At 62.3% G+C, this 18733-nt stretch overlaps 2 protein-coding genes across 6 annotated transcripts in view; one reads left to right on the forward strand and one right to left on the reverse strand.

Annotated features, from left to right (window-relative positions):
- Positions 1 to 383: 383 nt before the first annotated feature.
- On the forward strand, positions 384 to 13860 carry CRTAC1 (cartilage acidic protein 1). Of its 4 annotated transcripts, XM_042019109.1 has the most exons (16): positions 384 to 472; positions 4144 to 4340; positions 5538 to 5734; positions 6666 to 6796; positions 7416 to 7572; positions 8164 to 8298; positions 8596 to 8741; positions 8928 to 9064; positions 9710 to 9792; positions 10276 to 10376; positions 10459 to 10627; positions 11138 to 11283; positions 11416 to 11458; positions 11902 to 12045; positions 13206 to 13331; positions 13653 to 13860. In XM_042019109.1, exons 1-16 carry the CDS (start codon positions 428 to 430, stop codon positions 13781 to 13783), a joined length of 2088 nt encoding a protein of 695 aa, XP_041875043.1. In that variant the 5' UTR covers positions 384 to 427; the 3' UTR covers positions 13784 to 13860. The 4 variants fall into 4 exon arrangements, with proteins under 4 accessions (XP_041875043.1, XP_041875045.1, XP_041875044.1 ...); XM_042019111.1 differs by lacking the exon at positions 11416 to 11458 and having other exon boundaries at positions 13653 to 13745; XM_042019110.1 differs by lacking the exons at positions 13206 to 13331; positions 13653 to 13860 and adding an exon at positions 12260 to 12905.
- Positions 13861 to 14078: 218 nt separating this feature from the next.
- GOLGA7B (golgin A7 family member B) overlaps positions 14079 to 18733 on the reverse strand; it is a 9189-nt gene continuing 4534 nt past the window's right edge. Inside the window, exons 1-5 of one of the 2 annotated variants that reach the window (XM_042019113.1) lie at positions 17655 to 17769; positions 16463 to 16588; positions 15918 to 16070; positions 15679 to 15780; positions 14079 to 15564 (exon numbers count right to left, since the gene is read on the reverse strand). In XM_042019113.1, the coding sequence (XP_041875047.1) occupies positions 15466 to 15564; positions 15679 to 15780; positions 15918 to 16070; positions 16463 to 16588; positions 17655 to 17666 (492 nt within the window). In that variant the 5' untranslated portion in view covers positions 17667 to 17769 and the 3' untranslated portion in view covers positions 14079 to 15465. Of the gene's footprint in view, positions 15565 to 15678; positions 15781 to 15917; positions 16071 to 16462; positions 16589 to 17654; positions 17770 to 18733 lie in introns of those variants that run through there. The other variant, XM_042019115.1, reaches the window with a different exon arrangement.

The following is an 18733-nucleotide window of genomic DNA, read 5'->3' on the forward strand; positions in this document are numbered from 1 at the left end:
CAGGTCCCTGGCTCTGCTCGGTCCATCACGCCGGCTGCCCTTACAGGAGTTGGGGAGCCGTATCCAGCCATGTCCCGACTTCTCCCCACCCAGCACCCCCGGAGTGACCGCAGCGAGCGGGGACACACTCCCGGCGGCGGCTCCGGCGTCCCGGGACACCCCCCTCCTCCCGGAGCCCCGCACCGCTGGCGGGCCCGGTGCCCGGGGCGATGCTCCCCGGTGCCCCCCCGCAGCACCGCGGGGCCGGACCTGGCGGCGGGCGGCCCCACCCCGCGCTCCCCATTGGCAGCGGCGCCCCCCGCCCCGCTCGCCGCCGCCGCCGCCGCCCCTTCTTAAGGCGCCGCGCGGCCGGACCGGCCCCGTCGGGAGCCGGGAGAGGCGCTGCCGGAGGCGGGAGGCGCGGCGGGCGGCGAGGCGGCGGTGCGGGATGCGCTCCCGCCGCCGTGGGGGCGCCGGGCGGCCCCCCTGGCCCGTGAGTAGCGGTGTGGTTTTGCTGCTCCGCGAAGTTTCCCGGGGACTCCGGAGCGGGGAGGGGCGGCTCTCAACTCCGGCGCGGTCACCGGCCCGGGGAGAAGTTGGTGGAGGGCGGAGCGGGACCGCGGGCACGTAGCCTGTCCCCGTGGCGTAGAAGGGATGCGGGGTAGTGAGCTGGGAGGGAACGGGAAGAAGGATGAGATGGGGATGGAGGGATGCTGGGCTGGGGAGGACCGTGCTCAAAAGGCTGTGCAGTGATGGGAGGTGTGTGCTGGGACTGGGGAGCGCTGGCAGGGGCAGCAGGGCGGTGAGCAGCGAGGGACGGCCCCTCTTTGTAGCGGCACTTGTGCTTGGTCGTGGCTGAGCCCATGGAGGAGCAGGGGGCAGAGGGGTCCAGCCATGTACCTGCCTGTGTGAGAAGGGGCTGGCTGTGTGCTTCTGGGCCTGAGCCCCCCAAGGATCTGGTGTCCCTCTGGGGTGAGCTCAGAGGCTAAGGTGACTGCTCATCTCCACACTGCATTAGCTGCTGCTGGCTGCCAGGTCCAGCACTGAGGAGTCCTGCATAGGAGGGACAGGCTCGCAGCAGCGAGCAGACGTCGCAGCAGGACCCAGGCTCATGGGCTTTGGCTGGAGCAGAGGCACTGCAGGGTCTGGGCTGCTTGGGACTGAGGTGCTGTGGAGGGGCACTACTGGTATTCTGGGCAGGCCAGCTGCTGTGGAAGAGGGCTGTGTGGGACATCTCCTGCCTGTCCTCTGCCCTGGCAGGTACAGCTGTGGCAGCCGGGGAATAGCAGGAATGAGAATATGATGTTATTGGGGCACATCCAACATGGTGGCGTGAGGTGCTGTGATGTCACCATGTTGTCACCACTTTGGGGTGCATTTGGGGTGCAGTGAGGCCCTCGCTGCAGGATGTCAAGAAATGTCGTAGAGGTGCTGGAGGTGACTGCGGCCCGTGGTGGGATGTTGCTGCAGTGGTGGAGCATGACATCACTGGGGTGCGTGGTGTGGAGGGCAGCAATGTCACGGTGATGTGTGGGATGGGGTGGCCACAAAGGGAACTAGCACCCACCTTCCCCATGATGTAGACTAGGGGCTGGGGATGTCCATGTGTGTACAATGAGGAGGTCTGGGGACAGCATCACTTGTGGTGAGGGGTCTGGGCACAATTGCCTGCCTGTCCCATGGCTCCCTTTCCAGTCCCATCCCACCCTCCCCACTGGGGCACTGTCAGTCATGGCAATGCATGGGGTCAGATGAACCCTACGTTCTGCATCCCTGCCATGGGGCCAGCACCCTCCCCCTGTGCTGCCTGGCTGCACCCTACATGGGTGCCTGTGACATCCTCCCAGTGCCTCTGCCCCTGCTTGGCACCTTGGCTTTGTGTCACTAGCCATACTGAGGAAGCACCCTGGGGTGACCTTGCCACCAGATGCCACAACACAAGCCAGGACATGACTCTGTTGGAACAGGATAGACTGAGGTCTGCCCTGCATACAGACAGAACCCCACAGCCCCAAACCTCAGGTGAAGCTTCATGCTGGGACTGTGGTTCTATCAACAGCATGCTGGGAATGATGAGGCCTTTCTGCATCTGACATGCAGAGCCTGAGTCTCCCTCCCTTCCCCTTCCCAAAATGTCCTGGCTCTAGACTAGACATCTCTTCCCCATGGCACCAAGCACCAGATCCACTGGGAAAAGCCTTTTGTCTCCAATCAGGAATATTGTTTCCTCCTGGAAAAGCTCCATCCAACTTGGAGGGATTTCAGCTGCAGCTGGATGAGGCAGGGGGGGTACCTGGGTAACAGTCCAGGCTCTGGGGAGTGGGAGCTGGAGTGGGGAAAGGCAGGGAGCCCTGTCAATGGCCTGGGGACAGCCACCCATTGCCTGGCTGCAGCTGCAAGTGAGGCAGCACTGCTCTGCAGCCAGGAGCTCATGTGGCAGCCCTGAACCCATATGTCCACAACGTCAGTGGCTCTCCCCCATGCTCATTTTGGCACGCCCAGAGTGGGGCTGTGGCTAAGGCTCCCCCTCCTTCACTGTCTGGCACTGCAGAGTGACAGCCAGGGACTTTCCAATCCCTGAACAACCTAATCAACCCCGTCCCCATCACATGTGTCTTGAATGAGACCCCTGCACCAGGGAAAGATCCATGTTCCTGCCCCTCAAGAGCTGCTCCAGACAGTATGGGAGGGTAATGGGGACAGGAAGAGAATAGGAGCAGCACAGGGTAGAGCTGGGGACACACACACATCACCCCCTGAAGCTGTGCTTGGGGTACAGATGGGGTCAGATAGGAAAGGGATCAATGGTGCAATGGAATACAGGGCTCTGGGCGTTGTGGGCAGGAGGGTTAAGGTTTCCTCTGCAGAGGAGAACAGCCCCTTCCTGCCCAGCCACATGGGTCTGGAAGCTATTTAGTTGTGGTAGGGGAATCCTAGCCCCCAGAGAGCCTTGGGACCATTCCCATCCCCAGGGGAGGCAGCAGCAGGTTGTTCACAACTCAGTCGGTCTGCCAGGATCTAAATCTTGGGCACCTTCCACTCTCCAAGCTGGGCATGTGGTACCACACAGCTGCCACAGCTTCCCTGGCTTGCTGTCAGAGTCCAAAAACGTGGGGTCATTCACTCCTGTACAGGGGGTCTGTTTCTGGTTGGGGAGGGCAGTCCTGCCCAGGAAGGTGGCACTGCAACATGAAGCACTGTCCCCTTGCAGGCCAGGTGCCCCAGCCATCCCTCCAGTTTGCAAGAGCGGGCCAGGCTACTTTTTCTCCCAGTTGGAGCGCAGGCATGTGGGTTCATGCCCATAGCCTGGGGACACAGCTCATTTCTGGGCTCTTCCCCTCTGGAGGCGACTGCCTGGCTTGGGATGAGGGGTAGCCCTACTGAGTGCCATCTTGCTCATCACCTGTACTACAGCCAGGTCAGAGCCAGCTCCAAAATCTCTGCAGCCTTGCCAGCAGTGCTGGCAGACGCTGTCCTCCGCAGTCCAGGTTAAATGAACCTCTCCTCCCAGTCTCCTGTTCCTCTCAGCATCTTCTCATGGCTGCATCCCTTTGCAGAAGCCTTCCCTGGCCTGGCTGGAAGGAGCTCACCCTGCACAGACGCTGGGAGGAGCAGTTCCAGCAGAATGGGGAAACTGAGGCACATGGGAGTAACCTGGTTAAAGTATCCCCATGTTCTCCCTGTGGACTTCCCCAGCTCTGGAAGACCAATTGTCAAGAAGACAAGCTCCTCAGGCCAGTGAATGCCTTCTTCCTCTGATCCTGCCAAGGGAGCAGTGATTGACATTTTGACTTACCAGGACCTTGGATGCCTGTGGCCCCTTAGGGCAGAGCGAGCTGGGCCTGAGCCCAGCTTTGTCAGCCCCCCACAGCGCTCCTGCTGCCTCCCCAGTCCCTCTAATGGGATGGGCTCCCAAGGTTGGGCTGCTGCTCAGCCCCAGCTCACTGGAGTGTGATCTTGTCCCAAGGGTGAACAGCACCCAGGACAGTCCATGCATGGGGATGCCAGAGTGACAGTGCCCAAGGGCCAGGTGGTGTGGTGCAGGCTGGGGTGCTCTGGCAAGGAGTGCAAAGAGAGAGTCTCCTATGCAAGGACAGTGGGGCTGCTTGGGCATCGTGGAGCAGAGTCTCCTCCTGGCACTGATGGGCTGTAGGTCTCTCCCAGGTGTCCAGGATGCTGGCGTTGTGCCTGCTGTCCCTGGCCTGGCTCTGCGAGGGCTCCCAGCGCAGCGAGCCCATGTTTGCAGCCGTCACCCACCGCCTTCTCCCGCCTGACTATGACAGCAATCCCACACAGCTCAACTATGGCGTGGCTGTCACTGACCTGGATGCCGATGGTGACTTCGAGATTGTGGTGGCAGGGTGAGTGGTGCACCTCATGCCTCAGTGGCAGCAGGACTGGTGGCCCTGCAGGGACAGGAATTCCTCCCTCCTCTGTGGTCTTGTGGCCAGCTGTGGGGGGGTTGTGCACAAAGGTGGGTGGGTTAGGGTCTGCATGCACCCACTAGTGACTCTGTGTGTGCGTGCACCCACCAGGGTGTCGATGCCAGCTGAGTGCTTGTGTAGGACCACGTGAGTGCCCCCATCAGTCCCTGCTCTGTGGGGCGGTGGCAGCTGCCCAGCAGCCGGGGTCCTCCCTGCAGTGCACAGCCAGCGTGTCCCCAAGCCATCTCAGCTCTGCTGACAGGACTCAGCGCTCTCCGGAGATTCAGTTAATTGGCTGGAGGTTTTTTATAGTCCTTTATTGGAGTGATGGCTGGGAAGGGCTGGCAGGAGCCAGGGAAGCAGGGAGCCATGTGCTGTGCTGCCAGTGCCCAAGTGGAGCTGGACACAAAGCAGCTGCTGCCAGCCAGTCCAACCCTGGTCAGGAAGAGCAGGGACCATGGTGCAAGTTCTGAGTGTGTGCTGGCACTGCTGTGAGCTGTTACTGCAGGGTGTCTGTGTACATACCACCATCCTCACTCCTAAGGAGGCTTGCACACACAGGTGTGCCCACCTGGAGAGTGTTTTTTACCCTCACAGATGCCATCCAGCTGGATGGAGGCACTACAGTGGCAGGCAGTCAGTCTGCTGCTGCTGCTCTCAGCATCACTGAGGCAGGAAAACATGGGCAGCACTGGGAACCCTGGAGAGGTCTGGGCCACCACTCCCAGCTGTGCTGAGTCAAGAAGGCAGCTGGGGTTTTGTAAGCAGTTGTGGTGCATGTTGTATAACTTGTTTACTGGTGCATTGGGCAGGAGCGGGCGAGGAGCCAGCGGGACGCACCATGCTGAGCAGATTTGTCTTGCATGCTGGTTTCCTTGCCCTGGGAAAGCTCTGCGAGCAGGGACCTGCACCCCATCCTGTACTGCTATCTGCCTGGCCCCCCACAGCTGCCCTGCTGTTGCCAGACATGGGATGCTTGACAGGGTCCTTGACCTCCATGGACTGTGCAGGTCTCTGCAGTGTCCATCATGGGGAAAATCCAGTATCACAGCTAATGTGCCCCCAGGGATGAGACAAGGGCTTTCATTCTGTCCCCAAGCCTTGGGAAGCCAATACCCCTGCTGACATTCACAGGTACAATGGCCCCAACCTGGTGCTCAAGTACGACAAGGCACAGGGGCGGCTGGTGAACGTGGCGGAGGATGAGCGCGGCTCCCCGTACTACGCACTGCGGGACCGGCAGGGCAACGCCATTGGGGTCACAGCCTGTGACATCGATGGTGATGGCCGTGAGGAGATCTACTTCCTCAACACCAACAATGCCTTCTCTGGTGAGCCCTGCCGGCAGCCGAGCCCCAGGCTCGGGGGGAGCCCCCGGCATGGCTGCCCACGACCTTCGGTGTGTGAGGGATGTGTGCGGGCTGGAGTTAATTTCTCAGTTGAGTGGCTCCATTGATTGATGGCAGCACGGGTGGGACACTGAGCCCAGCCAGCCACTGAGTCAGCACTTCCAGCTGCCTATCGCCCTTTTCACGGCACCCCAAGTGGGACAGAAGATTCCCTTCCGCCCCCAGGGCTGTCCTGCCTTGGGGACCCTGCACTGTAAATCCCAGCTGTGCAGCTGTTGTGCCCTTTGATCTCATGGCTCTCCTGTGCCTGCTGGACCAAGTCAGGTCTAAGCCTGCCCCTCTAGTGCTGTCCCTGCTCCTGGCGTGCCTGTAGTGGGAGCAAGACTTACGTGCTCCAGTCTGGCCCTGGGAATCCCCAGAGCTCCCTGGCTTGGTGCTCCAGTCCAGCTTTGCCCTGTGTCCCTGACCTCCAGGCAGCAGATCTGTCTTCCTGGTGCTCCTAATTACCCGGGCTGGCGGTGGCTGCTGGCACACCTGTCCCTAAATCAGGCTCTGCCATTGGCGCTGTCAGGAGCAGTGTAGCTCGCTGACTGTGCCTGCCACTGAATCGATTTCTTCTTTAATTTTTTTTTTTTTTTTTTTACCTTCCTGGGGATGATCTACGGGGCTGTGCCCCATCGGAATGTATTTTAACTTAATGAGTTGATTCTTCTGTATGTCTCCCAGTGGCCCTTAAGGGTCATGGGGCTCTTGGAGCAGCACCCACCTAGCCCTATGGCACTGTAGGGGGCTGCAGGGACAGCAGATATTTGGGATGGTCTGGAAAAAGGGTACCTTTTTCACAGCCTCTCTTGCTGCAAAGCAGGGAGGAGGTGGGGTGCTGGAGCCCACTGACCTGTGCCCCCTCCCCCAGGCATGGCCACCTACACAGACAAGCTCTTCAAGCTCCGCAATGGGCGCTGGGAGGACATCCTGAGTGACGAGGTGAACCGGGACGTGGCCAGCCGCTTTGCCGGGCGTTCCGTCGCCTGCGTGGACCGGACGGTGAGCAGGCAGGGCTCTGCTTACACGGGCATCTCTGCCCCCTTCCCACTCCCAGTGCCCCTCCAGTGGCGTCCTGGGGGCCCCCTCCCCTTGCCCATCCCAGCCCAACCCCGGCTCGGGCTAGGGGTGCCCCCAGCTGCCCGTTGACTGTCAGGGCTGGCAACCCCCCAGCTGTAGAGACTGTGGATGCCTGTCCGCATGGTTGCCACCAGCTGATAAACGTGCCTGTCGGGGTGATTTATGTTCCTGTCACCTGTTCTTTCTTCATCCTCCTCCTCCAGCGGTTTGTTTCCAAACGATTATCGCTAAATCAGGGTGCAGCTACTGCACGGGACAAAGGGGGTGGTGGAGACTGGGAGGACCTGGCACACCGGGGATGCAGGGAGGGGGCATAACGAGCCCCGTGCCAGCACTGTGACCAGAGAGTTCCTGGAGGCAATGGGGCACATCCCTGCTCCCGGGATGCTTCTTGCCATGGGCTTTGCAGAGCTCTTGCTCAGGACACAGTAGCAGTGCCTGCTCCCACGGAGCAATAAGAGCATTCACGGCAGGCATCCTGTGGTCCCCGTGGAGATGAGTTGTGGGTGGGTGGGTGCTGAGGCGGTGCTGCCGGCTGCAGGGCTCCGGCAGGTACTCCATCTACATCGCCAACTATGCCAGCGGCAACGTGGGCCCCCATGCCCTGATTGAGATGGATGTGGCTGCCAGTGACCCTGCCCGTGGTGTCGTGGTGCTGGTGGATGTGGCCGCCCAGGCTGGCGTCAGCAAGTACACAGGTACCTGGCTGCTGTGGCCCTGCGGAGGGGACGGGGCGCTGCAGGGCAGGGCGAGCGTGAGATTCCGCTGTGGCAGGGCAGTGCAGCCGGAGGTCCGTGCCACGCGTTGGGCTGCCTGACTGCCCCATCTAGTGGCAGCCCCACGGCCCGTGGAAGGGACCAGGACCATGGGATGCACGCCTGGCAGGACCCCTGTGCCCCCCATCACCGGGGCTGATCCCTCCAGAGCTCACAGCATCCACAGGGCAGGCAGCGGGGTTTGGGAACGTAGGCGTGGGGGAGAAGGGGCCCGCCTGCGCCCCATGCTGCCCCACCACCGCGGGGACCGCTGCGCGCCCCAGCGGTAAATTGTCACTAATTAGGAGTGTTGTCACCATGGCGATGGCAGTGATTAGGGTTGGGAGTGACACAAGCGGCTGCCAGGCCCAATTAGCTCCTGATGAGAGGGATTGGAGGTGGGCAAGGATGGGACACCGCGGGGGCGCGGGGGGGAGGGTGCTTCAAAGCACCAGGTGGGCAACATTGAGGGAACATGGGGAGTACAAACTCCCGTGGGGCAGCTGTCTCCTCACCCTGGGCTGCTGTCCCCAGGAGGCCGTGGGGTGGCCGTGGGCCCCATCCTGAGCGACAGTGCCTCTGACATATTCTGTGGTAATGAGAACAGCCCCAATTTCCTCTTCCACAACTGGGGGGACGGGACATACAGGGACGTGGCAGCTGCTGTGGGTGAGTAGGGGAAGCTGGGGGGAATACCCAGACGCTGGGGACCTCAAAGCAGGGCTGGCTCTGCCTGTCCCTGCCTGCACTGGACGAGTGCAGGGGGGAGGGACAGCCCTAGGGACCCAGAGCCCCACTGACCGCTGTTCAGTGACTGAGATGCATCGGGGCATCCATCAGCGCAGGGATGCAACCCTGCGCGTGGAGGACCTGTTGGGGACGATGCAGCACATCCTAGGAGGTGTGCTGGGGACAAGGAGGCAGGGAGGGGTTCCCGTCTCCCCCTGTCCCCTTGTGGTTCCCCAGGGCTGGATGACCCCTACCAGCACGGACGCGGTGTGGCGCTGGCTGACTTCAACCGCGACGGCCGAGTGGACATCGTGTATGGCAACTGGAACGGGCCGCATCGCCTCTACCTGCAGAGTGAAGCTCCTGGGCGTGTCCGATTCCGGGTGAGGGCTGGGACCCCCCCGCACTGATGGCTCTGTCACTGAGCCACCTCGGCCAGGGGGGCTGCCTTCACTCTGAGTTGCCTTTGAGCCCCACTTCCCAGTTAGGAGGGGACCCGAAGTATGAAAGCAGGACCCGGTGTCCTGCTTCCTGTGCCTGTTGTCAGGCTATGCCCCTGCCTCATGCAGGACATCGCCACCCCCAAGTTCTCCATGCCGTCCCCCGTCCGCACCGTCATCGCAGCCGACTTCGACAATGACCAGGAGCTGGAGGTTTTCTTCAACAACATCGCTTACCGCGGCTCCTCCGCCAACCGCCTGTTCCGGTAGGAGCCCGCTGGGGAGCCTGCGCCCTGCTCTGGGAGTCGAGCAGCCCTCACAGCACAGCCAGGCTCGCAGGGCTCCTCTCCAGCAGTGCCACGGCTCGGGCTTAGCTAATAAAAGGCGTCGTGACTGAGCCCTTCCTGGCATCATTACCAGTCACTGTGATCGTGCCTGCAGCAGCCCCTGGGGTCCCCAGCACCGCTGATTAGCAGCCTTGTGGAAGCTCGTTCATGGCTCCTGTTAATTGTGGGGGTCAATTCTTCATTACTTCTGTGTGGTACCTCCTTGTCTGGTGTGTAGGGTGGTGGGAGCTGGTTGTCTACCTGATGCTTGCACCTGTGGGTGGGTAGAGGGCAGGGGTTTGGCAAGGAGTCCTTTGGAGACATCTCCAGGTTCCAGAGGGATGCAACAGATGGTGTTGCTACTCTGCAGTTCACACCCAGAAGCTCTTATGAAACTCCTGTTGCCCCTGCATGGAGTGAGGATGTGCCAACAGGCAGGAGGGGACAGTCACATCCCTCATCCACACCCTATAGCCACCAGGGCTGCCACCCCTACCATGATTCTGCAGGAGGGGACAGACATGCCCAGGAAGGTTCTGAGGACTGCAGGAGCTGGCACTAATAGCCTGTGTGTGTCCTCGGCAGGCTCATCCGCAGAGAACACTCAGACCCCATCGTGGAAGAGCTGAATCCAGGGGATGCACTGGAGCCTGAGGGACGGGGCACAGGTGGGTCCACCCCACTCTGGCAGGGGAAGTCCGTCTGCCACAGCACTGCTTGGCACCTTCTATGACTGAGGATGCCCCACGCCTGGCTGAGTTATCTGCCTGTTCCCCACCAGCAGGCTGGAGCTCCCATCACCCAGGAATGGCCCCATGCTTTCTCCCTCCCCTTGTACCTAGCCAACAGTGCCACCTCCAGTACCCAGGGATGCACTCTTTGAGGGCCCCTTCCTGGGTGCCCACTCTTCAAAGCAAGCTCTGCGTTTGGGAGGCAGTCAGGCAGCTCCCTGTCCCCTCCACTGCACCTGATTACAGGATGCCAACCACACAGAGGCCCTTACTCCTGCACTGAAGTCACCCCATCTTCCCTTTTGTCCCTGCGTGGCCGGGACTGCTGCTGTTGCCAGGGGAAGGCCACAGCAGCGGCAAAGTCTGGTGCTGGGAGACATGGGGCCAGGCCCCAGGCACAGCATGATCCTGTCCTTGCAGGAGGTGCAGTGACAGATTTCGATGGCGATGGGATGCTGGATCTCATCCTATCCCATGGCGAGTCCATGGCACAGCCAATCTCCATCTTCAGGGGCACCCAGGTGAGTGAAGCAGAGTCCTTGTGTTGTACCCATCCCTTCTGTCCCTCCCAGCTCAGTATCTCTGCTCCCTCCTCCCTCACAGGGAACCAGCAACAACTGGCTGCGTGTCATCCCCCGCACCCGCTTCGGGGCCTTTGCACGGGGGGCCAAAGTGGTGCTGTTCACGCGGCGCAGTGGGGCCCACCTGCGCATCATCGACGGTGGCTCTGGCTATCTCTGCGAGATGGAGCCCGTGGCGCACTTCGGACTGGGTGAGCCAGGGGGTCAAGGGGCTGCCTCCACCCCCAGCCTTCTCTGGCACTCCCCAGGGTGGGCAGGGGCCGTGTTTGCTGCCCCAGTGTCATGCAGCACAGTAATCACCCATGCCTGTCACCCTGGGTTTAGCGGGCTCCGTGCAAGGTTGTGGGCAGGGTGCCCAGCCACTGCAGCTGTGGTGCAAGGGGAAGCTGCCCCCTTCCCCAGCCCCTGCCTGCTGCTTTGCCCAGGCACTAGGGCTTTCCCTGCCCTTTAACTCTCCCCTGGTGCAGCATATCCAGAAGCCAAGCCTGTAGGGGGGCCCCTGCCCACTGGCAGGTCATCCTATTGTCCCCGTGTACACCCCTCAGTACATCCTTGTGCATGGGCTGTCAGCATGAGCAGCTGGAGCTGGGCTCAGGGAGCAAGGGAAGGCTTTGCCCCTCCCATCCCTACCACCCCGCTGGCCTCCTTTCAGCCCCTGCCCATCCCGGAGACCCTCCCTTTGATGGGCTGCCCGCCTGCAGGGCATGACGAAGCCAGCAGCCTGGAGGTGACTTGGCCGGATGGCCGCGTGGTGTCACGAGCTGTGGCGAGCAGTGAGACCAACTCTGTCCTGGAGATCCCCTACCCTCTGGATGTGGAGGAGCCACTCATGCCTGCCCCGCTGGAGGTGAGGGCTAGGTGTGGGTATAGGGCACGAGACTTTGGGGACAGGAACAAGGGGCTGGGCTCTGCTGGCTCAGTGGCTGCCCAGGGCTGATTCCTCCCCATCCCGGCGGTCTCTGCTTCTCCCCAAATGCAGTGCGGGCAGGGATTCTCCCAGCACGAGAATGGACGCTGTGTAGGTGAGTGGCTGCTGGAGGCACAGGTGTGCCTGTACCCAGGATGCTGTAGCATAGCCCCTTGGGGGACACTCTGAGACTGGGAGGTGGCTGCCTGCCACATGGCTCAGTGCCAGGTACAGCTGCCTGCCTGGCGCATGGCCTGGGAATGGGACAGCAGTACAGCTCCAGAGGGACACCATGGTGTCACAGGGAGCAGTGAGAGCACAGTGCTGGGGCAGGAGGCATGGCTGGCATGTGGCAGGCTTTGTGCTGCAGCCATGAGCGATGGAGGGGCAGCAGGGATGCAGCAGGGTGGCTGTGGCCATGCTGTGAGCCTCCTGGGCAGAGGCATGGTTTATGCATGGCTACCACTGGGGTGACTATCCAGTATACGGAGGAAACTGGATGGGCTGGCAGCCCTGAGCTCCCTGCCCAGACATCTCACACTGAGGACGCTCTTGCAGACACAAATGAGTGCACTGAGTTCCCCTTCATCTGTCCCCGGGACAAGCCCATCTGCATCAACACCTATGGTGGGTACCGCTGCCGCAGCAACAAGCGCTGCAGCCGGGGCTTTGAGCCAAATGAGGATGGCACAGCTTGCGTGGGTGAGTGATAGCTGGGACACCCTGACCCCATGCCAGCTGGCATCAACCCCAAAGCACCACCCTGGGATGCTGTTGCACCCCTGACAAAGGCCAGGCCACAGCCTGCAACCTGTCAGGTGGTTCTGTGTCTGTTTATCTGTGCCTCCCACTGAGCTGCCACTGATTCCCCTTCCCTTTCTCTTTTTCTCTCTTGTTCCTTCTCTCCTCTGCGCAGCTCAAGTGGCCTTTTTCGGGGGATATCCCTCTACTGGGAGCTGGCCTGGGCCCCCCCACACTGCCCTCCTGCCTCTAGTCCTCGGACTCTGCCTTTGCCTCTATGCACTTTAATCCCTGCCCGTGCCAGAGCAGCCTGGGCAGAAGGATGAGCTGGCCTCTGCCTGTCTCTCTTTTTCTCTTTCTGTCCATGTTGAACCACCCTAGAAGTGCCAGCTGGGATATACTGGGGTGACCTGCCATGGGATGGGCACAGACCTGGCTGTCCCATGCACCATCTCTGGGAAAGCAGCCCTGGGGCAGCCTGGCAGTGCCCCTTCCCCCGCACCCCACTGCCCCAGTGCTGTTCCTGCCACGCTGGCACCTCCTTGGTGGTTGCTTGCTCTGTCACCTCAATACCGTACCATGTGCCTGCTGGTTTGGCCTGTGACGTGTGTGCTTTGCCTGCCCCCTCCTCGGTGATGGGAACCACCTCCCCAGCCCTGGCAGAGGAGGGTCTTCCCAGCCCTGCAGGGGCAGGCAGGACCCTCCTGGTCTGTTTTTTAACGTATTGACCCTACTGTTTGGAGTCAGACCCTGCTTAGTCCCAACAGTCTTCCAGCCCCCCTCCCAGAGAACCCCCAATAAACTTATATCCCATCTATTAAGCTGGTCTGCTGAGCTCTGCAGGGCGGGGCTCTGCTTGTGCTTCTGCCCACCCTGCCCTGGGGCTGCATGAGGAAGGAGCCCAGGATGGGGAGCACCCCCAGCCTGCCCCAGCTCTTCCCACCCCAGGGCTGGGAGCTGGCTGGAGGATGATGGTGGCCCTGGCCCAGCTCTGCACTGGGGCCTCAGCCAAATGTGCAGCTCTGGAGGCGCTGGGGTGCAGCAAGCAGCCCTGCCTGCGCCCCAGCAACAGGGCTGTACTGTATGCTATAACCCCACACTGCTCTCTTCCCCACCACCAGACATCGATGAGTGTGCTCAGGGCTTGCACAACTGCAGCCAGCTCTGCCTTAACACCCCTGGGGCCCACACCTGCCTCTGCCACCCAGGCTTCCGTCCCCTTGATCCGGCTGCCAGCCGGTGCCTGGGTGAGTACCTGCAGTGCCCAGCCACCTGCCGCTGCGGGGTGCTGCCAGGCTGCCCTGGCAGCAGAGATGCTCAGGGGTGCCCAGCTGTGCTCGCAGCCCTAGTGCTGGGGGGAAGGATGGACAGACTGTGGTTGTGCAGGAGTTGGTGGAATAAGGAGACATCTGCCACCCAGCAGCCTTGGGACCAAGCAGTGGCAGGATCACCTGCCTTTGTGTCCCAGGTTCACCCAGCCCTGGAGCTGCCCGCCTCATGTCCTCTCCATCCCTTGCCCTGCCCATGCCAGACAATCCCAGCTCTGACATTTTCCCCTTCTTTCCCAGACATAGATGAGTGCCAGGCACAGCCTGGCCCCTGCGAACATATCTGCCACAACAGCCCTGGCTCCTTCCACTGCCACTGTCACCACGGCTTCTCCCTGGGTGCTGGTGGACGCTGCTGGCGTCCCAATTAGCCTGCTCTGGTACAGCCAGGTGTTCCCTGCTTCCCCCCAGCACTGTGCCAACTGAATAAACCCTTTCCTGCACTGTATTCCTTGTGTGTCCCTGGCCCAGGGCCACATGACTGCTACACAGGCCTGACCCTACTCCCTGAGACTGCCCCCTCCAGCCCATCATCCCCCTTCCCCCATGCTCACCTTGGTGGGGCTCTGTGCAACCCAGCATGAAAAGGGATGCCCACCCTGATTCTGTGCCCCCACAGCATTGTCCCACTCACCTCTCCAACACAAGAAGATGCAGGGCAGGCAGTGGGGGAAGAAGCGTGGGGTTTATTGAGGAAGGTCTCCATGCAGGGGGGGCTCTAGCAGGAACGTTGAGGCCAGGGCCACCCCACACACACGTCATGACCAAGCCAAAAGGAGTCCTACAGGTGTGAGTCCTCCCTCCAGATCCCCAGGAGAGAAATGCCAGCTCGGTTCAGCCCCGCACCCAGATAGGAATTCTTCTTCTCAGGGTGCTGGATGTCACAGGGACCCTCCTATTTCCCCTTACCTGACCCTGGACCATGAACCCCCACACCTTGCAGCCAGGCCCAGGTGCCTCTTGAGGTCCCCTCTTACAGGCCAGGCTGAGAATTGGGGTGCTGGTGGCAGATGCATGCAGGACACGTGGGCAGGGGAGGGCTCAGCAGTGAGAGAGGAAGGGTCCTTGTGGAGCTGCTCCACTGGGCACCCTCCCTGCGTTAGGGCAGGTCATGGGGCAGAGGAGGCAGGGGGCTGCTGGCAGCCAGGTACAGGCAAGCTCTGCCAGGACTGGGCAGGGAGCTTGCCTCACCCATGCCACAGCTCAGCCTCAACTATGCTGGGCCATGAATGAGCCCAGGGCCCATGGCACAGGGGCAGCATCATGCCCAGCACTGCACCTCCCTGCCCTGCACACTGGGCTGAAGAAATTCCTGGGTCCAGCTGGGGCTGGCAGCAGGTCATGCAGGGAGCAGAAGCAAGTGCCCAGTGTCATGGCAGTGCTGAAGGATGCTGCTGGCAAAGATGCCGTGCCAGATGGGGGAGGGGGCCCGGGGAGCAGCAATGGGGCAGTGTGTGGGGTGGAGCCGGGGTGAATGCATGGTCCATCATGCAGAAGAAATGGCACCAGTGCTCTGCCAGGCCCCCTGAACAGTGGACAAGCAGCAGCTGAGCCCACACCACAGCACCAAGAGCAGAGTGCCCCAAGGAGGGGGTGCAGCAAATGCTGTCAGTGTCTGTGGGCGTGGGGCTAAGTGTGCGTCCCTCGCCTAGCAATGCCTGAGGCTTTGCCAGTCCCAGTGCTCCCCAGTGCATGGCGACAGGGACACTGCCAGCTGGGATTGCCCGTAGCAGGGCAAGCTCCTTTCGCTTGGGGCAGGGGCAGCAGCACCAAGCACATGGAGGGCTGTAGGAGCCCCTTGGCAACAGTTTGGCTCAGTGGGAAGCACCTGGGATGCCCCAGCACCAGTCCGTGCCCACAGCAGGTCCGAGCAGGGGCAGACCCACTGCGGGGGACAAAGAGCAGACGGGGGTGGGCAGCCCCACCGGGTAGCCCCGGCCTCCCCCTCCTGCTCTCCCTGGGCTCAGAAGCGGGTGCTCTGGTAGTGCAGCCTGCGGAGCTCGGAGAGGCCACTGTCCCGGCAGTACGAGTCCCTGCAGGGACTCCCTGCCAGTCACCGGCCCCCCGCCCCGCCCCCGCCACTGCTGCTGCTGGAGCTGCCGCTGCTGGAGCTGCCACTGCTGCACCGGTCCTCGTAGATGGAGATCTCGATCTGGGCCCTGCTAAGGATCATCAGTGACATGTGCCAGCCCAATTGCCCAGCACCCATGCCCGGTCTCCCTTCACCCCTTGCCATCCCCCAAGCACCCCGCTGCCCAAAGGATACGACCCTCATGCCACGCTCCAGGGGGTCAGTGAGCAGCAGCCCCCGTGGCGCATAGATCTTCTCATTCTGGTCCTGGATGTACTTGGAGATCTTCTTCAGGACCTGTCAGCACAGGGAGGGACACTCAGGGCCTGCCAGCATTGCTGTCTGCTCTGGCCTCCAGTCCCATGCTGCCTGTGACACCCCTGTGCCCACTGCCAGCTGTGCCCATCCCTGAGCCCTCCCCTGCACCTCAGCACCTTCTCATAATGTGTCTCCATGCAGAGAAAGATGAAATAGGCAGTGGCACAGGCGAGGCACCCCTCGAGGTATGAGCTGCCCCCAATCTTCTCCGCCTCAGCATAGAAGCCGTTTAGGGTTTTCACGGTTTCCTCAAAAAGTTGCCGTTCAATCTAGGACAGAAACCAAGGTGAAGAGGAGTCTGGCCAGGGACAGGCTCCCTGCATTGCCTTGTCCCCATTCCTGAGGGGACTTGGAGAGCACTTAACCCTCTCCTCCCTGCCCAGTTGATGCCTCGAATTGCAGGCCCGTGCCCACCTCCCACCCGTACCAAGACCTACTGAGCCTGCAGCCTTCACCAGAGCCTCCCAGTCCCCAGGAACACCAAAGTTCTTGCACACCAGCCAAGGCAGCTGTGATTTCATGCACCCAGCAGCATTGGCTGGCCCAGGGCCATACAATACCCCATGAGTCTCCACACCTTCAGACCCTTCTTCCTTCTGAGCTTCCATAGGGCACTGCCATAGGGCACCCCCCTACCCTGACAATCTGTCAGACTCCCTACCCGGCTCTCCAGCTCAGGGGGAAACTTTGTCTGGAACTGGCATGTGGTCCCGTCACTGTAATCCCGCTGCACGAAGACCTTGGTGGCCAGGGACGCGCTGCGCCGCAGCTCCTGCAGGCTGTGCACCTGGGGGCAAAGGGTGAGAGAGGGGCTAAAGCCAGGGGTGCTGGGCATCCCTGCCGGAGGGCTGGAGGCCTGGGGAGCAGCGCCATTCCCCAGTGTCAGGGGCTGCAGGCTCACACAGCCCGGGGCAGGGGGCCCCTTGCACAGGCTGTGTCATGCCATGAGCACAGCTTGGCGCTGGAGATGTGAGGCCGGGGGTGAGGGGAGGACGGTGGCAAGGGGAGGATGCTGTGGCACCCCCCTGCTCGGAGTGAGGGTGAGTGCGTGTGCTCTCGCCCCGGGCTGGCGTCTGGGCTCACCCCCAGTGGCTCCTGCATGCAAGAGCCACAGCCCGGGGAAGGGACAGCCCCCTGTCCCCAGCAGCGCCCCAGCACACAGCCAACCCAACAGCTCCCAGGCGGGAGGATGGGAGCAAGCCGAGCAGGAGCAGGGACTGGGCAGCGGGGCTGCAACAGTGGCACAGCAGGTGGGCAGGCTGCAGTGGGGCATCTTCATGAAAAGCACTGGCAGCCCCGGCAGCAGGTGCTAAACCCTGACTCCCCAGGGGGTGTGAGAGCCCGTGCCAGCCCCCGAGCTCCAGGTTGTGGGGCAGCTTTGGTGGCTGGAGAAGGGGATGGGAGGGCCAGGTTGTGCCAAGGGCGGGCATTAGGCCCCTCCCTGCGCTTCCCCTGGGTGACATGGGGCTACTCCCTGCTCTGTGCCCCACAGACCGCCTGACGCTGTCCCGCGTCCGACCCACGGCATCTGGGAGAGGAACCCCCAGTCCCACATCCCAACCCAGACACACGCTCCTCCCTTCACCAAAGGCACCCTGCAGCCACCCTGCACCCCCACACCCCTTCAAGCACCCCACCGGCCTTTCTGTGCACACGGAGCCCTCGCAGCGCCCAGCCCCGCACTCCTGTCCCCACGGACCCCAGCCCCACGCTGTCCTCCCGCCCCAGCGCACCCCACGCGGACGGAGCCCTGTCCCCGCCGCGCCCAGGCAGCGCAGGGCGGGGGAGCTCCGTCGCAGCCCGGCCCGGGGGTGCCGCCGCCGAGGTGCCCCCGCCGTGCCGCCCGCACCCACCTCCGTGGCCATGACGCGGCGGGCACCGGGCCGGGCTGTGCCGTGCCGTGCCGGGGGGACCGGACCCGACCGGACCGGACCGGCGCCGTCTCCTGGGCCGTGCGGAGCCGCGCGGGGCCGGGCGCTGTCCGCGGTGCTGCCGAGCCGGGAGGCGGAGGCGGGCCCGGCCGCCCCGTGTGCGCAGCCGCCCGGTCCGCGCGGCCCGCCCCGAGGCACCGCGGATGGGCGCCTGCCGCCACCGGCACGGAGCCCTTGGAGGACGCGGCCCCGTTGCTGCGGACGGCGGTACCGGCTGCCCCGGGGCGGGCCCCGGAGAGGGGCTGCGAGGGAGGGCTGCTGCCGTGCGTCCCGGGGGTCTGGCACGGCGAGTGCCGCAGCCCGGACACCTTTGGGATGCGGCTGTAGGTCCCTGGGGAGAAACTTGGCTGCCGAGGGCGTGCTGCCGGAGGTAACAGAGGGTCTGAGCGGCCGTGGGGATGGCTCGGCAGGGATTTGGGGAGTCGACCGTGGGGCTGGCAGACCGCCGTGCCAAGGGGCCTCGTCTGAAGCTGTTTGTTTTCGAAGGAGTTGCAGCTGGTGCTGCGATCAGAGCACGGGCAAACATCAAAGAGCAGAGCTAACGAATTCCCTGTTATCTCTGCCCATTGACAGCTCAATTAGAGCCGGAGAAATGCCAAACGGGGGGGGAACAGAGGCTCTCCCGAGAGGCGAAGAAGGGGGCCTCCCAGCTGGGGCTGTGGTGGGGCGAGGGATGCAGTAGCTGGGCACAGGGCCCTCAGCAGGCAGGAGAGCAGCCAGCGCTGCCCTCAACACCTGGGCAATGCTGGAGGCAGAGCGGGGCCCTGCCGGAACGTCTGCTCTGTCAGCGAACACGGCTAACACAGCTAAAATGCAGCTGACACAGCTAACACACATCTACCACACAGTTAACACAGCTAACACACACAGCTAACACACAGCTAACACACACAGCTAACACACAGCTAACACACACAGCTAACACAGCTCACACACAGCTAACACACATCTACCACACAGTTAACACAGCTAACACACACAGCTAACACAGCTAACACACA

This window comes from Corvus kubaryi, unplaced genomic scaffold, assembly GCF_017639235.1.
Source record: "Corvus kubaryi isolate FWS band 111438036 unplaced genomic scaffold, C.kubaryi_AGA036_p1.0 138, whole genome shotgun sequence".
NCBI classification, from domain to species: Eukaryota; Metazoa; Chordata; class Aves; order Passeriformes; family Corvidae; genus Corvus; species Corvus kubaryi.

What these genes read in the sequence shown, in the direction of transcription:
- CRTAC1 (XM_042019109.1), top strand. Translation starts at nt 428, where the DNA reads ATGCGCTCCCGCCGCCGTGGGGGCGCCGGGCGGCCCCCCTGGCCC. An exon ending in CCGGGCGGCCCCCCTGGCCC is followed by an intron (nt 473 to 4,143) that starts GTGAGTAGCGGT and finishes GGTCTCTCCCAG; the next exon opens with GTGTCCAGGATGCTGGCGTT. An exon ending in CACCAACAATGCCTTCTCTG is followed by an intron (nt 5,735 to 6,665) that starts GTGAGCCCTGCC and finishes CCCCTCCCCCAG; the next exon opens with GCATGGCCACCTACACAGAC.